The sequence below is a fragment of the Pseudoliparis swirei genome, chromosome 11 (assembly GCF_029220125.1).
Source record: "Pseudoliparis swirei isolate HS2019 ecotype Mariana Trench chromosome 11, NWPU_hadal_v1, whole genome shotgun sequence".
In the NCBI taxonomy this organism is placed as follows: domain Eukaryota; kingdom Metazoa; phylum Chordata; class Actinopteri; order Perciformes; family Liparidae; genus Pseudoliparis; species Pseudoliparis swirei.
Window position 1 is genome coordinate 1618011 of NC_079398.1, and position 19479 is coordinate 1637489.

Genomic DNA, 19479 nt, shown 5'->3' on the forward strand with positions numbered 1-19479 from the left:
TTCGTGAGACACGCCCCTAACCGGAAGTCTTGTTTTGCGCAGTACTTTTCAGTTTACGGTGCAGCAGGTTTCAAATGTCTAAGTTAAAAACAGTAATTTGGCCGAAAGTGATTTTATTTGGGGATTCCATCACACAGGTCGGTCCATGAACAACAAAAAACAGACTTTAATATCGTGCCAGCCGACAGTCAGTTGCCAACACGCTGCGGTAACTCTGCTGTTCGCTGTCCAGCTGAGGTTTGCGATGAATAACGCAGTTGCTTTCGATTCTTTCAGTTTTCATTTCAAGCCAATGGTTGGGGGGCAGAACTCGCCAACAAACTAGCCCGGTGAGTATCTTTACTTCCTAAGTTATCAGTTCCTCATTGTTTCCTCAAGTGCTCGTCTACTTTCTCATACGAGTTATTCAAATTAAATGCTTTTGACTGAGATCTGAATGTGACGTGATTTTATTTTCAGAAAGTGTGACGTCGTGAACAGAGGACTCTCTGGATACAACTCCAGATGGGCTAAACTTCTTCTTCCTCGCATCATCAACGTCACAAACTCCGCAGACAACCACATCGCTGCGGTCACGGTCTTCTTTGGAGCCAACGACTGCGCCCTGGAAGGTAGAACAATTACTGGATGTAGCTCTAGAATTGTTTTGTCGCCTGAGTGGGTGCTCTGCATATTTTGCACATTCATATTTGTTAACTCATTGCATGATAATGTGGCTTTTAACCCTCCTGTTACCTTCACATTTACTAACATATTTTACCATCGGGGTCAATTTGACCCCAGTAATTAAAACCTCCAGAAAATTATTAGAATTAATATTGTTTCCCAAGTTTAAGTGTGAGGTACTTTATGTTTGTTTGTTGACTACCTAAATAGCCCTTTAAATATATAAAAAAGTTGATATTTCTTATATGTTTGACACAGTGAAAAACAGCCTGGGGTCAAATTGACCCCAAAGAACAACAACGTTAAACATTGAATGGGGTCAAATTGACCCTAAAGGTAACAGGAGGGTTACAAAAATAAACATTTCGTCTTGTCTTTTTATGCCAAACTGTACTTTGACATTTTTATGGCGTACTTTACAATTTATTTTTTATTTTTCACGATGTATTTTATGACATTTTGACATAAGAGATGAAGGTCACTACATTAAAACTAAACATGCGCCGTTGGATTAAGAATTAGGCTTTTTGGGATTATCCAAAATGACTAATTACACACGGTTTAAAAAATATTCTCACTAATAATGACTCATTTCTTCCCAATTTTTGTGTATGATGTGTCCTTCTCTTCGCCTGGTCCTGTCATGCAGATCAAAACACACAGCAGCACATCCCTCTGAAGGAGTATTCAGAGAACCTGAGGGACATCACCAGGCTTCTGGCTTCAGCCGGAGTGCCAGCTGACAGAGTCATACTCATCACGCCTCCACCTCTCCACGAGCCAGCCTGGGAGAAGGAGTGTATTCTGAAAGGTAACGCACATTCACAACTAGAACGGGCACTCGGTAGAGCGCATACCTTCGCATATCACAAGATTGGGCATTGAATTATGAACATGTTGGCATTAGTTGCATGCCAATTGGATAAAAATTGACCGCGCTATGGTAAAAATAAGATGTTGACCTTTTCTTGACCTTTGACCCGATCGATCCCAAAATCTAATCAAATGGTCCCCGGATAATAACCAATCATCCTACCAAATCCCATGCGATTCAAAGAAGATTTGACCTTTTCTTGACCTTGACCTTTGACCCGATCGATCCCAAAATCTAATCAAATGGTCCCCGGATAATAACCAATCATCCCACCAAATTTCATGCGATTCGGTTTAAAACTTTTTGACTTATGCGAATAACACTCACGCACACAAATACACGGCGATCAAAACATTACCGTCCGCATTTTCAATGCGAAGGTAATTAATCCACGCTCTTGCTTTTGTAACCCTTCCGTGCCACACCGAGAGATCACGAGTGCTTCTTTGTCTTTTTCAGGATGTCCACTCAATCGCAACAACTCTACAGCGGGGCAGTATGCGCAGGCGTGTGTCCAGGTTGCCAGTGAGTGCGGCGCAGTCGCCCTGGACCTCTGGACGCTCATGCAGGAAGATGGACAGGTGGGTGATTGTTATACGGCTGCGTGTCCTGAGAGGCCACTGAAGAATTGTGAATGCGCTGATGAATTGGGCAAGAAAGATTTAAGTCTCTTGGACATTTAAAATCTTATTTTCATCTATATGGTGTTCTTAAATGTTTCAATATGAAATAAGCTGAAAGCGACTCAACCTAGCGTTGCGATATTCCTAATCTGACAGAAGTCTCACAGTTCTGTGCTCTCGCCACGCAGGACTACACCGTCTATCTGTCGGACGGGCTGCATCTCTCCCAGAGGGGAAACCAGTTTGTTGCTCAGCACCTGTGGGTGCTGCTGGAGAGCCGTGTGGCTGACCTGCCCTTCATCCTGCCTTACTGGGGAGACGTGGATGCAAAGAGCCCCGAGAGCAGTCTCCTCTGTGACCCGTGAGGAGGAGGAGGACGTTGGCTTTGAAAGGCATCTCCAAATCCCACCGGGCCGGCTCTTCTGTCGAGAATAAACCTCGTTTTGTGGCGCTCGTTGTAAATTTCCAGTCGACCAGAGCCCGACACCGGACTGCATCCCTGCTACAGAACAATCGAGCAGCTGCGATTTGTTTACCACTGTCAAATGCAAGACCATGTATCATTTAAAATGCACAATAAAGATTTATTTTGAGATGCGTGTAAAGAAAAAAAGTAACTCTGGTGACATATAAACACAGAAACATTAAGAATATACACATCAGAATATATGACAGGACATATGCTTGTACAACAGTTCACATCAATCCAGTAGTCAATGTTAGCAACACAGTATTTTGTTTCTCCTTGACCTACAGAAAGTACGCATTTAACTATTTTAACATGCGATACAGCAGGCGAGACGGGATCAAATAACTGGTGCATAACTCACATTGGCACAAGGACAGGAAACCAAATGGGAAAAAACAGCATTTGAGCACCTCAGGAACTTCCTTTAAAAATGTAATTCAGTATTATTGTTCATCTCGTCGAAGGCTCCGTGTTGTATATAGACGATATATCTATACACAGCTGGACACGAGTGTATTACTGAAGAGACGACGACGCGCCCAGTGCAGAATTAGTGTTGCATTCTAAGTGCAAAGGAAATGTTTTACAAGCCTGCACATGTATGAAATAAACTATTAATGACACATCATAGAAAGGACGTATATAAAACCAGTGATATGGAAAAATACTCAAAGTGCAGTTCTGAAAAAACTAAAAACTAATCTTGAAGTCAACGTTGGCCGAGTGACACATCACACTGAAACGTTTCTTTTTAAACAGTAAAATATCACAACGATCATCAATGACATGTTGAACCATTCACCTGTTGACCTGTTAGTGGAATCACGAGTGGTTCTAGTGGGAGGTCATTGCCATGAATACTTCCTGCCTTGAGGGACCACTGGGTTCAGACGAGAGACGTGTTGGGGAACCAGCCCTCCGTAGATTTAGATCCACAGATCACAACAGATCTCACCAGGGACCCCCTAACTTAGAAATGACAAAGCAATATTTAACCCTAGGCAAAAAAACCCACATGAATTCACTTCAGTAAATATTCGGTTTCACCGAGACGTGTGACTACTCGTGTATTCTCTGTGTGGTGGTTCAATCCAGGTTGAAGCCGACTGAATAATATCTACATCACGGTGACCTTCACCTTTAATCGGTCGGATTTGGAATAAGAAAAAATGCATTTGATGCCGCGTGTATTTGCATGTTCCCTAAAACACATATGTGTCGGTGCCTCGTTGGTACTCAACCAAACAGCCAAACTCTCAGCACTCCGTCTCTTTGGTGTCAATGCATTCCTGCCTCTTCAGGCGCCGCCGGTCCTTGGCCAACGGGTTCTGCTCGGTCAGATCCTCGTAGGAGGACTTCGTAACCGACGAGGAGGCTCCTGCGGTTGTGAAATCGTCCGACAGGCTTTCCTCTCCCAGGTGAGAGTCGCTGCTGTTGTCCTCCTGGATGGTGGCCATCCGCGGCCCCCCTGCGCTGTCCGGGGTGAGGCCGAAGCTCGGGTCGGGGGCCGGGGTACTGGTGCCGGCCGCGGGGGAGGCCCCGAAATGGCTCTGCTGCAGGGGCAGGGAGGAGGGCGCGATCCGGCCGGCGGAGGAGGAGGAGGGAGGCGGGGGAAGCTTGACGATGCGCACGGACGCCGACTCGATGTTGTTCAGCATTTCTTGACTCTGGGGAGCGAGAACAACGTGTGAAACCAAAGCACATCACAGCTGACCGTCTGACCGAGGAGGGATCCGGTCCCTTTTTACTCAATTCTGCTCAAATCCTCCAGGATAACTATTTCAAAAAAAGTTAATAATCAAAACCTGAAAAACCCAGACGTTTAGTAAAAAGCTATCTGCCGTCATCGTCCCCAACGCCCCCTCTAAATGTGGGAATGAGTCAAACAAACATCGCTCATAGTGGACATGTGTGGTTAGGAGCACATGCATGCCGACTCACTTGCAGGACTTACTGTCACACCTAAATGGAGTCATGCCATCATTAATGTGATTAGTTGTTCCTGTGCTTTTCCTGCCATTACAAGTCAAAAAGTCAGCCGCGACAAACGTCGACAGAGGAATGTAGCCTCGGTCTCCCAATCAAACCGACCGACACAGTGCAGACAGCCAGAACGAAAAGAAAAAGGTCAATCAAAACAACGACTCCCTAAAGGAGAAGTCATACCCTCTTCTTCTTGTGGCTTCAACAACAGCAGATGCAAAACTTAAAAAAACGCTGACACACACCGCATCCGATTTCACAAACGACAACAAGGTGCAACCTTTTCCGTCCTCTCGCTGTTTGCATACTCCTAAAATGCAATCTTGCTTGCTTGAGGTAATTTCTGATCAGATATGACTCTGTGACGAGAAGCACACCTCTAGCCAGTCACATTAATTCGCTTTACTTTGAGACTCTGCCACAGGAGAGTTTGAGGGCTGGAAATGTGAAACCTGATCAGTGATTACGTCGAGGAGTAAGTGAGAGCAGGAGTATCCCAAACGTGGGCCGCCGACCATGCATCCTCATGGACCCAATGGCAACAAAACACCAAGCCATGGCACGCGCACTCACCTATGGCGGGAGCTCGACTACAAACTTCCACCATCTGCTGCAGTTCCAATGAGAATGGAAAGGGCCGAGGCAGAGAGTGATGGACAGGTCATTGGCAGTTTGAACCTGGCGGTGAGGATCCTGCTCTCGCCTGTGGCGTCAACACTCAGCCAATAGATGCCGTCACATTACCAAGTACGGCATCTCGCGATGCCACGAAAAGCCTTTCTTGAAGCCTCTGGTCATTTGGTTTGGTTTTTAAATGTATATATTTCTCAGTCACATCAAGTATTCATAATTTAACATCAAGTATTCATAATTATAAGCAACAGTTAAGTTTACTTTTTTGAAAGAGAGATCCTTATTTATTATTACCAAGTGTTTAACACTCAAACGCTCAGCTAATCCAAATATCAGGACTGTGTGCATGAGGTTTGATCATGCAGAGCAAGAAAACAACCCCACAGCTGTTTTCAGATTTGAAATAAGATATTGCAAACGCCTTACTGGCACAAAAAATACACAATATATTTTTCTAATTCAGCTCTAGCACTTCAAACCAGTGAAAAGACAACAGACATGGAAACAAGTACTAAAAGATTTATTATGGGAACTGTTTCAACTTCAGCACTTTATGATACTCCTGAGCTCGGAGTGAGACACTGACAATGTGTCTTCAGGGCCATTTAAAAAGAATCGTAAAAGCCAGTTACATTTTAGCCAAAAGATTTTCTACATCTCCAAAGCTTTAAAAAAAAAGAAGAACTCCCTGTCAAACATACGAGCAAATACATGTTAAAAATGTAAAAATAAGTAAATCCTTATTTTGTTGTTGTTAATTGAAGAGTAATAATAATAATAACGCATTTAATAATCATATTTACTTTCCAGCAAGCAACATTTTTTGCTGAACGCACATTTTGTAGCACCTCTTTTAAAGCGGACAAATGATGCAAGGATCTCGACAGAGATTCAGAAAAGAGGCAAATGCCTCCACCTGAACAATAAACCTTTAGAGTTCCCTCTCCCTCGCTAATTTAAGATGACAACGTGTTGAAAAAAGCAATGTGTGACTGTATTAGTTTGGTTAGTGTGACAGGAAGGATCTTACGGGCGCAAGAGAGATGAAGAACTTACGCTTGGGGGGTAGTAGAAGGACTTTGTGTTATCTTCGTACTGCTCGTCGAGTCGTTTGTCCTGCGGCAGAAACACAAATGACAGGGATGTCAGCGTTTAAAAAAGTCAAATAATCGAGGTAATTACTGTAGAGACGTGATTCACCTTCAAACAGAACCCAGAATCCAACAAGCATCCGGTAATATCATAATATCACAGTAAAGACAATGGGAACGAGTGTAAATGGACGTGCAGCAGGTTCTTACCACGCAGTGAACGAGGATACTGAGAGGAATCCAGAAGACAAGCGAAAACACCACGACGGAGCCCACGATGTTATCAGCCAGGAACTTCCCTGATGCACAGATGACGGCAGAGACACGAAAAACAGAGAGACCAAGGTAAGGAGGGCGAAAAGACTACAATCAACAACAACAACAAGAAAAAGATTGTTTTATCCATACTCATGTTCTCAGGAAGTTGATTAGATTTAAAAAGTGCTTGTTAAAAACCAACTCACCGAATGTGTTAATGTCCAGCTTGTCAATAAAATCCCACAGCCTCTCGATCACATCCTGCACCTGCTTCATGCACTTTCCCTGTTTAGACAAGAGAAAGTTGACACTCTGCACATAGCCAAATAAAGAATGATCACACTCATTGTGGACCTTCCAGAGCTGTGTTCGGGAATACAAATAAAATATTAAGCATGATGGAAACATGGTAGGAGAGCGTGAACAGGTATGACAGATTGATGACTCACGCCTTCGCCACAGAAGCCCACAGTGCAGGGTTTTCCTTTGCGAAGGTAAAGGAAGCTGCCATTGGTCTGGATGAAAGGAGAGCAGGCGCCATCACTTCCCCTGCAGCAGACTTGACAGGAGTTCTCCGTCTCTGCAAGAATGAAAGGAGATTCCCCGTTTTATATGTTAAGATATATATATGCTACATTTTCATTGACACTGGCAGTGCAAACACATCAGAGAGCAAAACATTTATTCAAACCTGTGAACAATCTCTTAAAAATGTTTTCATAAGCCACTGCCCTTTCAATAAGATCCTTCATCCAGTATCATAAAACAGTCATAGAGTCCAGCGTGTTACAAAAGGGAATGAAAAAAGTGTCGTAGTATGTCATAAACGGATAGTATAGCATTTAATGAGAATATTGTTAAAATGTCAAAGTAAATAATGCCACGTAAAATATTATAGTGTAGAACGTCAAAGAAATGGCCTATTATTGTATGCTATAATTAAAAAAATCATAGCATTGCATTTGATTACAATTACATAAAAGTCTATATAAATGTCATGGCAAATTACATAGTTGATGAGATAAGAGCGAGTATAAAACAATTTTTAGGGCATTTGGATGCCATAAAAAAATAAACTATAAAATGTCATCGTTAAATATGTCATGGCATGTGGTGAAAGCCTCCCCCCGATGCTCTTTACCGTTACAGGCACAGGACTGAAGATTCTGCATGGCTTCGCAGAACGGGTTGCAATCTCCATTGAGACACCGGCCGCTGTCAACGCACACAGTGTCGTCCTCAGCGTTTTCAGGAGGTGGACACCGACTGCTGTTGCCTAACATGCGATGGAAAGGTAGAGATAGAGAGTTTTAAAATATTTTTAATTCATCAATATAAAGAAATTGACTCGGCATCAAAGAAACCGCCTTCCAGTGGTCCCTGCAGTTCTTGTGTTTGACCAGCAGGAGGCGCCCACCTGTGCAAGATGATATGCCTTTACAGGTAGCACTGATGGGTTCCTGGCACCTTGTTCCTGCAAGCTCATACATGCAACTGCGACAGCAAGGGCTGTTTCTGTCACTGTGGAGAGAACAGAGACACGTGGATGTGTGCGCCCCTCAAACTAGAAACACAAAGACTTCTGCCATCTTCAAATGAATCCAATGTTTGAGCATATTTTGTAGATATTGACGATTGATTATGCGTCTTTTGCATCTCATACCTGCACTTGGCGGCAAGTTTGAATTTGCATTCTGCTGTGCAGCAGGGGTCGTCGTTGAGGTGGAGTAGGCCAGGGTCGCACTCCTCCCCAGCCTCGACTCTCGAGTTGCCGCACACCTTACTGTTCCTCTCCTTGAAGCACACGGGAGCCTTGAAACGCAACGTCTTTCCGACGGAGATCTTGCTGCAGTTGGAGAAGCGCTTCGGGAGGAAGTAGATGAGGGTTGGATATTTACTTTGTGCTCAACTGTGAAAGGCGATGCTATGAAGCTCAAATTCTTGAATAATAAAATATATGTATTTATTCCTGATTCAAAAGAGAGGCATTTCCTTTAATAAATATTTGGATACAAAAGAACGGAAACAAAGTCAGTGAAACATTTAGGATTCTTGTCTTAACGGTTGTCTGGCCATTGGAAGTCTTTTTACGAATGCATACCGATGTTATTCAAATTAGTTTTTAGCACTCACAGATATCTTTAGGAGGGTCTAGTTTTCACCTTAAAGTTGAATCTCATAGACATATTGGCTGTAAAGGCCAGTTGCGGAGGAGGTTCAGTACATTTACTGTCTGTGACTTCACAGGAACAACTGTGACCGACAAAACCTCCACTGGCTCCCCAAACAGCAAATAATACAGTTCCAATTATCTTCACTAACTCGCCCCTTCATACCTTTTGGACCTCCTGCACCGACCCACTCCCACACTCAGACCCCCCGACGCCAACTTCCTTTCCAAGCACTGAACCCCGGGGGAGGGACATCTCTACTGCTGCTCCCTCCCTCTGGAACTCCCCCCTCCAGCACCTCAGACAGTCTGTTAATCGCCACTTTTAAAACACTTACAACTAATTTCTTTTAATTTCTTTTTAACCTGCGTTCCGAGCTCAATATGTTTGTTTGTTACCGTTATGTCATCGCTCCGTTTATACTGGAATTGCTTTTATTGGTCCTGTTTTTATCATGTAAAGTGCCTTTGAGTACCCTTTAAAGCGTGATACAAAATATATTATTATTATTATTATTATTATATACACAACACAATAGATCAAGCTACTCAAATGTACACTTTGTTATATACCTCACACTTAGATGGTGATGCTGCTGTTAGTTTTAATACCACTTTTAGTTGTTCACCAGTTCAGAGGGTACCTTGTTGTTGTAATGGTCGCCGCTCACAGCAATAGGGTACATGACAAACTTCCCCCCTTGGTCGTCACTGGGAGCACAGTAGGGGATGTTGTCGGGGTCGTGCTCTGCTCCAAAGTTATGGCCCAGCTCGTGAGTGGTCACCAAGTCGGCCTCCTGATGCGACACAAACAAACCAGAGTTATTTGCTTGAAACATATAGTTTACTATTGTATCAATCAAGAAGAGAATCGCACCAAAACTCAATTATATCACGCAGAAAATGCCGGACTGACACTGCGTCTCGTTGTTCACAAACACTTATTTCACTGATAAAAAGCATGCATATTATCTTGGTGGCTACAGATACACATCCAAAACTGTAATCACATTAATGTTTTGAAAGTTAACTGTAAACTGTGCTGAGGAGAAAGCAATATCCTGATAACTGAGGTGTTAACGTCATTACTCATAACACCCACGCAACAAAAGTGTGTCTGCTCTCCAGTCTACATGTGGCGGGGTGACATGTTGCATAACATCCTGACTCAAACTGAGAGCAGCTTGTAATGAGTTGCATGAAGGCTAATGATTGAAGGACAAATCAGACCTTTGTTAGGATGGTTTTTCCATAGTTCTTGGTGCTGGTCAGACCCGTGTTGAGGTAACTGGGCTTCTTTGCAGAGTTAGATGGGTAGTACGCTACAAAAGGACAAAAACAATGCAAGAGATCAGAATCGGTTTTGCTTTACTAAATCCCAAAGGCTCCACTCAACAGCTTTGAATGTAGGAGTTGAATTATCAAAAATAAAATGATTAGCTTATCAAAACAAAGCAATTTTGTCACTAAGCGATGCGTCCTTACGTTTAGGACAGAGGCCCCCCAGGGCCTGAGGCTTGGAGGGGGCCACATAAGCCAGCCCCAGTGTGCCCTCATCGAAATCCTGGTAGGTGAACAGGTGGGCGAGACACACAGTGGAGGCGTTCTCAGCGATGTCTGAGCTGAATTGCTATGGGACAAAAGAAAAAGCTATTTTACACATCAACATTTGTGTTTGTCAAAGTTAGTTTTATGCCCCGTTTCTCACAACGTCTCGCAACAAGAAACCATTTGTAATACTATCACTGTCACATTAATCACATCTAAACAAGACGTAATAACTTTTGACACTTAACCCTCCTGTTACCTTCACATTTACTAACATATTTTTTACCGGTCAATTTTTATGCAATTAAAAAAAAACAAAAATTAAATTATTTATTTTTATTCCCAAGTTTAAGTTGTGTGGTGCTTTATTTTTGTTTGTTTGTTGTAACTAAATATAGCCTTATATAAAATATAAAAAATTATATTATTATATTTGACACAGAGAAAAAGTCAAATAAAACAAATTGAAACACCGGAACCAACATTGAAAGAATAAATTGAAATCAAATTGAAAGGTAACAGGAGGGTTAAAGGATGAACTGCAGTATTGTTCAGAAGGTTTTTGAGCAATGTTTATACTGAGCAGGGCATATATATATATATATATATTTATACGATTTTTTGAGATAATTTGGAAAACAAATATAGATTTGAAACATATATATATACAGGACTGTCTCAGAAAATTAGAATATTGTGATAAAGTTCTTTATTTTCTGTAATGCAATTAAAAAAACAAAAATGTCATGCATTCTGGATACATTCCAAATCAACTCAAATATAAGCCTTTTATTCTTTTAATATTGCTGATTATGGCTTACAGCTTAAGAAAACTCAAATATCCTATCTCTAAATATTAGAATATCATGAAAAAGTATACTAGTAGGGTATTAAACAAATCACTTGAATCGTCTAATTAACTCGAAACACCTGGAAACACATTTTCAAATGTTTGATTTTGTTTTGCTGTTATAAATCTTTTTTTACTTGGTCTGAGGAAATATTCAAATTTTATGAGATAGGATTTTAGAGTTTTCTTAAGCTGTAAGCCATAATCAGCAATATTAAAAGAATAAAAGGCTTGCAATATTTCAGTTGATTTGTAATGAATCCAGAATGCATGACAGTCATTCCTAGACTGCCATTTCGTGTTACTTATCAGGCACTAATATCTGGATACATCTTTGATAAGCCTGTAGAGGCCCAGTGCAATTGTACATGTTAAACATGTTTGTGAACACATGTAACATTCTGTAGACAATTACATTTACCCAAATCATATCCAGTGACAGTCCCCTGGTTGAGTGAAAAGGGGCACATAGCATTTCCCAAACATGTACATCTTCCTCTTGGTGTCCCTTTCCTACCTCGAGAAGTCTCTTCACGTCCCAGACCACTTTCCCCTTCACAGGGCTGTTCTCCATGTTGTAGTGGACCCAGCCTGTGCCAGCGTGGCCACGGGGAGCCTTTGTGGGCTCCTTGTTGATGATGATCTGAGAATGGTAACCGAACACACTATTAATGAACAATTTAAGATTGTATTCAAAGAATTTAAACAAATCGTAGTGTACTGGCTCATAATTAATGTTGTTTACAACACGTCATAGTCCAGACTGTAGGATATAGAACGTGTGTAGGATTTATGTTCCACTCAAATCATAAATGAACTATTACAGGATTTTTTTTACATCGAACTGCAACATAGTCTGTCAGGAATGGCCGTGACCCTGTAAAAGCTGTAACAACACTTGAATGCATAGTTAGAGCGGGCCGAGGGGATCCCATTTTAGGGAATGAGTGTCAAGCCAGAATTTGTTTTCCTATAAAAAGGTATTGGGATTAGAAGCGGTACATTATAAATTCTTCTTGACCTGTAGAGTGGAAAAAATTGGACAATAACTCAGAGCAGCTCAGTGCATATCTTTTCAGTGAGAAATACCGAGACTCACAGTATGACAAACAGTGTCTCTATTCATTCCCAGAGCCAGTGGAACAAATTAAATTACCCCACGGGGCACACACAGAAGCTTTCAGTTCCTCCTAAAAATGCGGTTCTCGACACAGTGAGGGACAGTGTTGCTCTCCGCTCCACTTCCGGGACTGACGATGTAAAACAAAGCTGTCTTGCTGCTGGGAGCAGTCATGTCTGAAAGCCCACAACTTTGAACCATATCACCAAAAACTACAAAACACAACCGGCTAGACGCACCTGGTGGATCTGGACCCCGTAGCCTTTGAATTCATCATCCCAGGTTGTGTTCCTGTACATGTCATCAACTCGATCGATCAGCTCAATCTGGAGTGAGAGAAGGGAGAAAAAAAATCATACAGGAAGAATTGTTAACGTACAGAATTGTATCGACAACAGCAGACACTTATTTTGAAATATTCACGGGGAATAGCAATGCTGATCATAGATGTATCCACCTGATCTAAAACTAAACTGTGGGATTTAAAACTAAACTAAACTGTGGGAGGCAAACATACATTCTGCCCTCACCCTATTCAATATACTCTCAATATACTCTCCACTTCTTCTTGCACTACTGTTTCACAGCTACTGTATATCGCCATTCCACCTTGTATATACTTTAAGTCACTTTCTTAAACTTCCTAGACCGTTGCACTGTTTTGCACTGTTTGTTTTGTACTGCACTGTTTTGTTTTTGTTTTGTATTGTGTTGTAATGTATATTTTGTGTAAGCACACTGAGTCACTTTAACAAGCCAAATTCCTTGTTTGTGCAAACTTACTTGGCCAATAAAACCCGATTCTGATTCCGATTCTGAATATAATACCCTATGGATGCAGGTTACATCTTTATACGGCGCATTAGTTTTGTACAAAGCATAATAAAGACCGACCAGGTAGTTGAGAGTGACACTCTCTTGTCCGCGGCCCATGTTTTTAAAGAAACGGTAATCTGCGACCAGCAAGAGGGGGCAGGTGTTCTTCTTGTGATCGTGAGTCTGTCTCTTCTCTCTGTGGTGAGGCCCTGTGAGGAGGAAGCAGCACAAATAGTGAGAGAAAGGAACAGGGTCGAGAAAGAAAAATGGTGGCAGCCAAACCAAGAAAGGAAAATAATAAGTTCTAAAAATATATCTCTTAAAGGATTACCATATTTCAACATACACGGGTAAACTTCAACAAAGATAGATGCATGAAGAATTAAACAATGAGGCCATGCTCCATTATCCCATTGCTATTTGCCCTCATTTTCACATTTAGCAGTGCGTCGTCTGTTTTGTTTGTCTGAGAACTGATTAAGAGCTGCTTCTGTGCTGATTAATAGCAATTTAAATAGCAATTTCTCTTTATAGTTTAGTGCATAATAGTAAGGGGGTCTACAGTATATACAACCATAGTAAACCAGGCTGCACATTATCTGTGGAATCACTTCACTTTTCCAAATAAATTAAGAGATGCTCATACAAGACTTGACATCTGCATTTCGAATTTAACTTCATAAAAGGTAATACTTTATTTCAATGCCTCTACAATTTCCCCAATATCATGCATGTGCCCCCCCCTCCCTGCATAACCTTTAAGTTTACAGGGTAATGCAATAAATAGTCCCAAAAAAATCCCGTCAACATTTTCCAGAGCCCATTGTGAGGTCTTGAAAATGCAAATTGAGTTGTTTAGAAATAAATTAAGCAGCAAATCTTCAAATTGTTTAAGTTGAAATTGAAAAGCACAGAGGAACTATGAAGAGATGCCTCGTGACTTCAAAAAACATAAACTCTTCAAACAATAAACACTTGGAATATAACAGAAAAGGACAACAGGAAGACATCCCATTGGAGCATTACATCACACACATGGCTGCACTCTGTTCAGAAGTGTGGGTGTGCGCTGCCCTGGCTTCCACAACAAGCCGTGGGAGACCAGTGACGAGTCGCTCGTGTCATCGGGCAGCAGAGCCTCCATTAGTTTGAGTGCCTCCTCCATGAATCTTCACCTCAACTTCAATCCCCAATGAGTCTTTTTACCCAGCTGCCAGTGAGAGGTGTTGAAGAGATCTCCGGCACACCGTCGCTGCTATATGCTTTACATTTAAACACGACAGAATCAAAAGGCTTTTGGATGTTACATAATACCCACTTGTCAGCAGTGTGTACTGAATGTGCATAACTTTGGCTCGGTGCAACAAAGGATTTCGACAGTTACAGAACTTAACGCCCACATCCTTTATCTCACTACTACAGCCTCCTCCTCCTCTCTACCTTAAACATGAGTTATCCTCCTACTCGTTCATGATCAACTCTTAACCATCCACAAACACGAGCACAGGGCTGCACCACGTGTGATCTCCAATCCTTTATATACCGTCCTCATCCGACACATTTCCTCCACGAATATGACCACGACCATTGGCCTCTCCGCTCCTAGTGAGGAAGAGACGGCACAGCTCACCCTTCTCCTGCTCCACCTCCTCCTGCCCGTCCCGATCCCTGCTGGAAGCCTGTGGCAGAATGTTCGAAGCGTCTGCGTGAATGTAGCCGCACACTTTTGGAGAGACGATGCGGGTCAGATTCTTTATGTCGTCCGAGCGATAAACCAGCAATCTTCCATCAGCCGGGGAATCTATAAACCTCCACAGGGGCTAGATGGCCAGGAAAAGACAGGTGGCATTAGATAACAAAAGGAGGAATAAGAGAGGGGCACAGGGAGAAGAGAGTCTCTACAGCTTCCGCCGGAAACTAAAAACACATGTTTTCCGAGTATATCTGGAGTAAAACACCAATTAGCACTTCAGTGGCACTTAGATAGCTCTTATTGTGGTACTTTTCTAGTTCGACTATGTTGAGGAAATGTTACTTTCTGTATTCTTGTTGTTCTTAGTTTGTACTCTAGGTTGAATGCACTTATTGTAAGTCGCTTTGGATAAAAGCGTCGGCTAAATGACATGTAATGTAATGTAAAAGAGAGGATGGGGGAAAATGTGCAACAAAAAGAGAGAAAGAATATATCAAGATATTGGCAATGAGAAAGACAGGAGGTTAAGTGGCATTGGGTATTTTAATGTCATGATTATTGCAGTGGAGATGTGTTATTACTTCTCATTCTTCTGGCATTAATGTACAATATAGTCTTGTTTTGGTATCTTTATAGTCTTCAACAGTGTGACCGAGTCAAATGCCGTGGACAAAAAAAGCCTGAGGGTCGCGTGCATTTAAAAAAAATACCCACAAAATGTTCAATACTCACTCTATTTTGGACTCTACACAGATAGGCTGATTTTTCTTACCTCTACGTTATACTCGGCTTCATCAGTTAGAATGTGAGCAGAAAACTCATCTCCTTCTATGTGTGCCTGCACACGTGAATTCTCCTCACCTTCAAACAGCAACAATAAAGTAGCTTGTATTAAAAGATTTATATATTCTGTTAGTCAATATACTTTTAAAGAAGCGGTATTGGCATCAGACTAGCATTACAGGTATTGCTAATATTTGGCAAATGGGTCTTTAAAAAATCAATGACTGTTCATCAGACTCTAGTGAAATGCAAAATCAGGAAACTAAAATATTATTTCCAAAAAACATTCGTGAATCTTTAATCCTAGAATAAAACTTACCAACAACATGCCCAGTGAAATAGTTCTGAAGGTTAACATTGTAGTTTTCCTCCTTCCCGTGTTTATCAACAAACACAGCTTTAAAGTGTTCAGTGAAAAGATTTGTGTTGGTGGTCAAGTAAAGCTTGAAATGTCTGAAAGAGATGAAACGACACATAATAATTACATTTACAATCTGTACACAGACGACATCCCTGTCCCAGGACCTCACATTGGATCAGGAAAAATTCCCATGAAATAGAATTAACCTTTCATGGGGGAAAAAAAAGGAAGAAACCTTCAGGAGAGCAACAGAGGGGAATCCCTCTTGATATGAACTGCTTTTCCAGTGTGCATACTCATAGGGTGTGAAGGGTTACTTGTGAAGGGCCTAGTGGGCCACAGCTACCCTCAAATCAACGTATAATGCGAGTTGGGCTTTACATTGGAGATCCACTAAGAAGGTATCGCTTCACGGCCAGTATGATCACAGTCACCAATAACTTTTACAACATGTGTATGGGCATTTTGACATACCTGGACATATCCACACCTATCCTAACATATATATTCTGTAAGGAGAAGACTGGCTGCGCCCACGTATTTCAGAGGAGTTCCGTTACGTGTGACTCAATTTGCATATGCAACACGTCGTTAGAAAGCCGTAAGTCTCCTCTAGAGTAGACGAAGGGATTGACAAGTCTAACCTAACTTACTAATAAAATGTAGTCAAACAAAAACGGAGCAAATCACCGTGTTCATGGCCCGGCAAAGACAGCGCGGTCTCCTGGCTTCAACACGTTACTGTCAGGGAAGACACAGCGCACCAAAAAAAAGTTTTTTTGTCAAACTGTTTACCTTTTCTGATTCCGCTAGCTCTTTGCTAACTTCCGCTAGTACTTCCGCTAATACCTCCGCTAATACATCTACTTAGAAAGTGTATTCTCTACGTTTTCTCCGTCGAAATGTTGCAAGACCCGACTTGCTGCATTTATCGCGACTTTAGATATTGTGTGTTTGGGCTCCTCTTGTGAAAAATTATTACGAAATAAAAGAAAATGTATATGTTCTTTGCAAAGATGAGGATGTGTTGAATGCTGGGATACCAAACATGCCCATGTTTATTGACGTGGTCTGCGTGAGCAAGCCGTTTAAAGGGAAGGGGAGGGTCTTAAGGACGCCGGCGTCCTCAGTGGAGTGGAAGAGGTTAAGCAATCGAGAAAAACTGTAATCGCGCGCATTCTCCGTGACGTCACTGAGTCACCATGGAAACAGTCTGCGCTTTGATGCGGTGACGTCGCTCGTAGTCGTGACGTCACGGAGCAGCGAAACAGAGTATATAGCAGTGATTTCCAGCAGAAGAGAAGAGAAGAGAAGAGAAGAGAAGAGAAGAGAAGAGAAGAGAAGAGAAGAGAAGAGAAGAGAAGAGAAGAGAAGAGAAGAGAAGAGAAGAGAAGAGAAGAGAAGAGAAGAGAAGAGAAGAGAAGAGAAGAGAAGAGAAGAGAAGAGAAGAGAAGAGAAGAGAAGAGAAGAGAAGAGAAGAGAAGAGAAGAGAAGAGAGAGAAGAGAAGAGAAGAGACGAGAAGAGAAGAGAAGAGACGAGAAGAGAAGAGAAGAGAAGAGAAGAGACGAGAAGAGAAGAGAAGAGAAGAGAAGAGAAGAGAAGAGAAGAGAAGAGAAGAGAAGAGACGAGAAGAGAAGAGAAGAGAAGAGAAGAGAAGAGAAGAGAAGAGAAGAGAAAAGAAGAGAAGAGAAGAGAAGAGAAGAGAAGAGAAGAGAAGAGAAGAGAAGAGAAGAGAAGAGAAGAGAAGAGAAGAGAAGAGAAGAGAAGAGAAGAGAAGAGAAGAGAAGAGAAGAGAAGAGAAGAGAAGAGAAGAGAAGAGAAGAAGAAGAGAAGAGAAGAGAGAAGAGAGAAGAAGACTCGAAGAGAAGAGAAGAGAAGAGAAGAGAAGAGAAGAGAAGAGAAACTCGCTCGAGAGCCAGAGACTCCTCTCTCCTCCGCCGCCCTCCGCAGATGAGCGAGGACCCGTTCGACGCTGCTTGCAGCTTTAATGTTTTTTGTTTGTTTTCTGCCTGGCATTGCCGTCAAAATATTGGTTGGAGATATAGATGGGGGTGCCCCCCTCTGAATGGCGCCCTAGGCGGCCGCCTATACCGCCTGTAGGAAAAACCGCCCCTGAACGTCAGTAAACAGCTGGACGAGGCTTTGAAATCACGGAGTTTAAAAACATTTTTTTTTAGGAAACGTCGGACCAGTTGTGACGTCATGTTTTCAGCAGCGCTAATGTTGTGGTTGATCACAAAACAACGTCAGGGGACAAACACCATCATGATCTGTGTGTCTGATGCTGCGGGTCAGAGGAGAAGGAGGTGCACCCGTTTGGTGGCGCGAGGAGCACTGCGCGGAGGAGGAAGTGGAGGAGGAGAGGAGGGGGGGCCCGTGAGCGTCGCGGAGCATGTCAGGGCGAAATTCTCACAAGAACTCAAATAAATGCCCCGTCGGATGATAAAACACATTTGGGGGGACTTGATGACAGAGAGAGTAACTTTTATTCTTAAATACGGATGAATAAAAAAAATGTTTCTCCAGCAAAAAGGGCACTTTACTCATTCAGGGCAAAGGGGCTGGTGCTTGAGCACCACTAGGGCTCTATCTGTGCACGTGCCTGCTATCCTGCACCATCACTCCATAGATCAAAACAACGATACTCGGAGGTAGGCTCATGTCAGGTATAAGGAGCTGTCACGTTACCTGTGCAACGCTCTGAAGCTCACGAAGCGCTCCAGGTGTGACTCTGTGTGGACGTCCCTCTTCCGTACAGAGTGCAGCTGGAGGCCTGACACCGGCAGCACCTCGAAATCTGACAGGATGGCGCTCAGAGCATCTGGAAGACATCGAGAGACGACACGGTCACACACCACCGAGCAGAATGCGTGTTCACTGTTCAACAACCTGCAGCGACAATCCGCTTTCTAGCCCAACATGGTTTAATTAAGCAGCTGACAACGACTCCGAGTCAGTGTTAACGATCACAACACATTGAGTTATTACATTGCGGCAGTCATCGTGAACACGATTCCATAAAATCGTGAACGTTAGCAGTAACACTTGAGCTAACACTGAAGCTAGCATGCTAAGCTACTTACCGAATTCCGGGTTTTCTTCGTGATTTTTTTCCGTTATAACTCTGGACTTAACGGCACCGTTGACCCAACAAGGAGCCAGAAAGGCGATTAACAGCAGGCTCCTCATCGTCTGGCAGCTCGGTCAGCTATGCTCGCGCTCTCATTGTCACAATTTAGTCGGTTTGCCTGGAGAGCTAACAGTTAGCTAGCTGAGCTACCCGGAAGTGCACCGAGTGGATAACATCCGCTGACTCGTTGAGGGCGGGATGCAGGACAGGCCCGACCCGACGTCTCCCCGGAGGCCTAAAGCCTGAAGCGTCGGGGACTCAATGACGTCACCTGCTAAATGGTCGAGTGTGAGGGTTTGAAATGGGACAATACTTTAGCATAACTTTCAGCATAAAAAATATGGACAATTGTGGGCAATTATTTGATACTTTAACTGCCCGATTTGAAGGTCTTTCAGGCTCCTTCCTCA

At 42.6% G+C, this 19479-nt stretch overlaps 2 protein-coding genes across 4 annotated transcripts; one reads left to right on the top strand and one right to left on the bottom strand.

Annotated features, from left to right (window-relative positions):
• The first annotated feature begins 6 nt into the window (after nt 1-6).
• iah1 (isoamyl acetate hydrolyzing esterase 1 (putative)) lies at nt 7-2756 on the top strand. Its single transcript, XM_056427353.1, has 6 exons — nt 7-137; nt 277-329; nt 460-611; nt 1316-1477; nt 2000-2121; nt 2352-2756. Exons 1-6 carry the CDS (start codon nt 75-77, stop codon nt 2526-2528), a joined length of 729 nt encoding a protein of 242 aa, XP_056283328.1. The 5' UTR covers nt 7-74; the 3' UTR covers nt 2529-2756.
• adam17a (ADAM metallopeptidase domain 17a) lies at nt 2722-19358 on the bottom strand. 3 transcript variants are annotated; one of them, XM_056427349.1, is made up of 19 exons: nt 19023-19352; nt 18628-18760; nt 15897-16030; nt 15567-15655; nt 14732-14921; nt 13180-13310; nt 12525-12611; nt 11683-11808; nt 10253-10397; nt 9998-10089; nt 9412-9564; nt 8261-8460; nt 8015-8118; nt 7739-7873; nt 7047-7177; nt 6804-6882; nt 6550-6638; nt 6305-6364; nt 2722-4299 (listed from the first exon to the last, which is right to left on the bottom strand). In XM_056427349.1, exons 1-19 carry the CDS (start codon nt 19126-19128, stop codon nt 3889-3891), a joined length of 2595 nt encoding a protein of 864 aa, XP_056283324.1. In that variant the 5' UTR covers nt 19129-19352; the 3' UTR covers nt 2722-3888. The 3 variants fall into 3 exon arrangements, with proteins under 3 accessions (XP_056283324.1, XP_056283326.1, XP_056283325.1); XM_056427350.1 differs by lacking the exon at nt 2722-4299 and adding an exon at nt 4307-5225 and having other exon boundaries at nt 19023-19358; XM_056427351.1 differs by lacking the exons at nt 15567-15655; nt 18628-18760; nt 19023-19352 and having other exon boundaries at nt 15897-15972.
• Nucleotides 19359-19479: the final 121 nt, after the last annotated feature.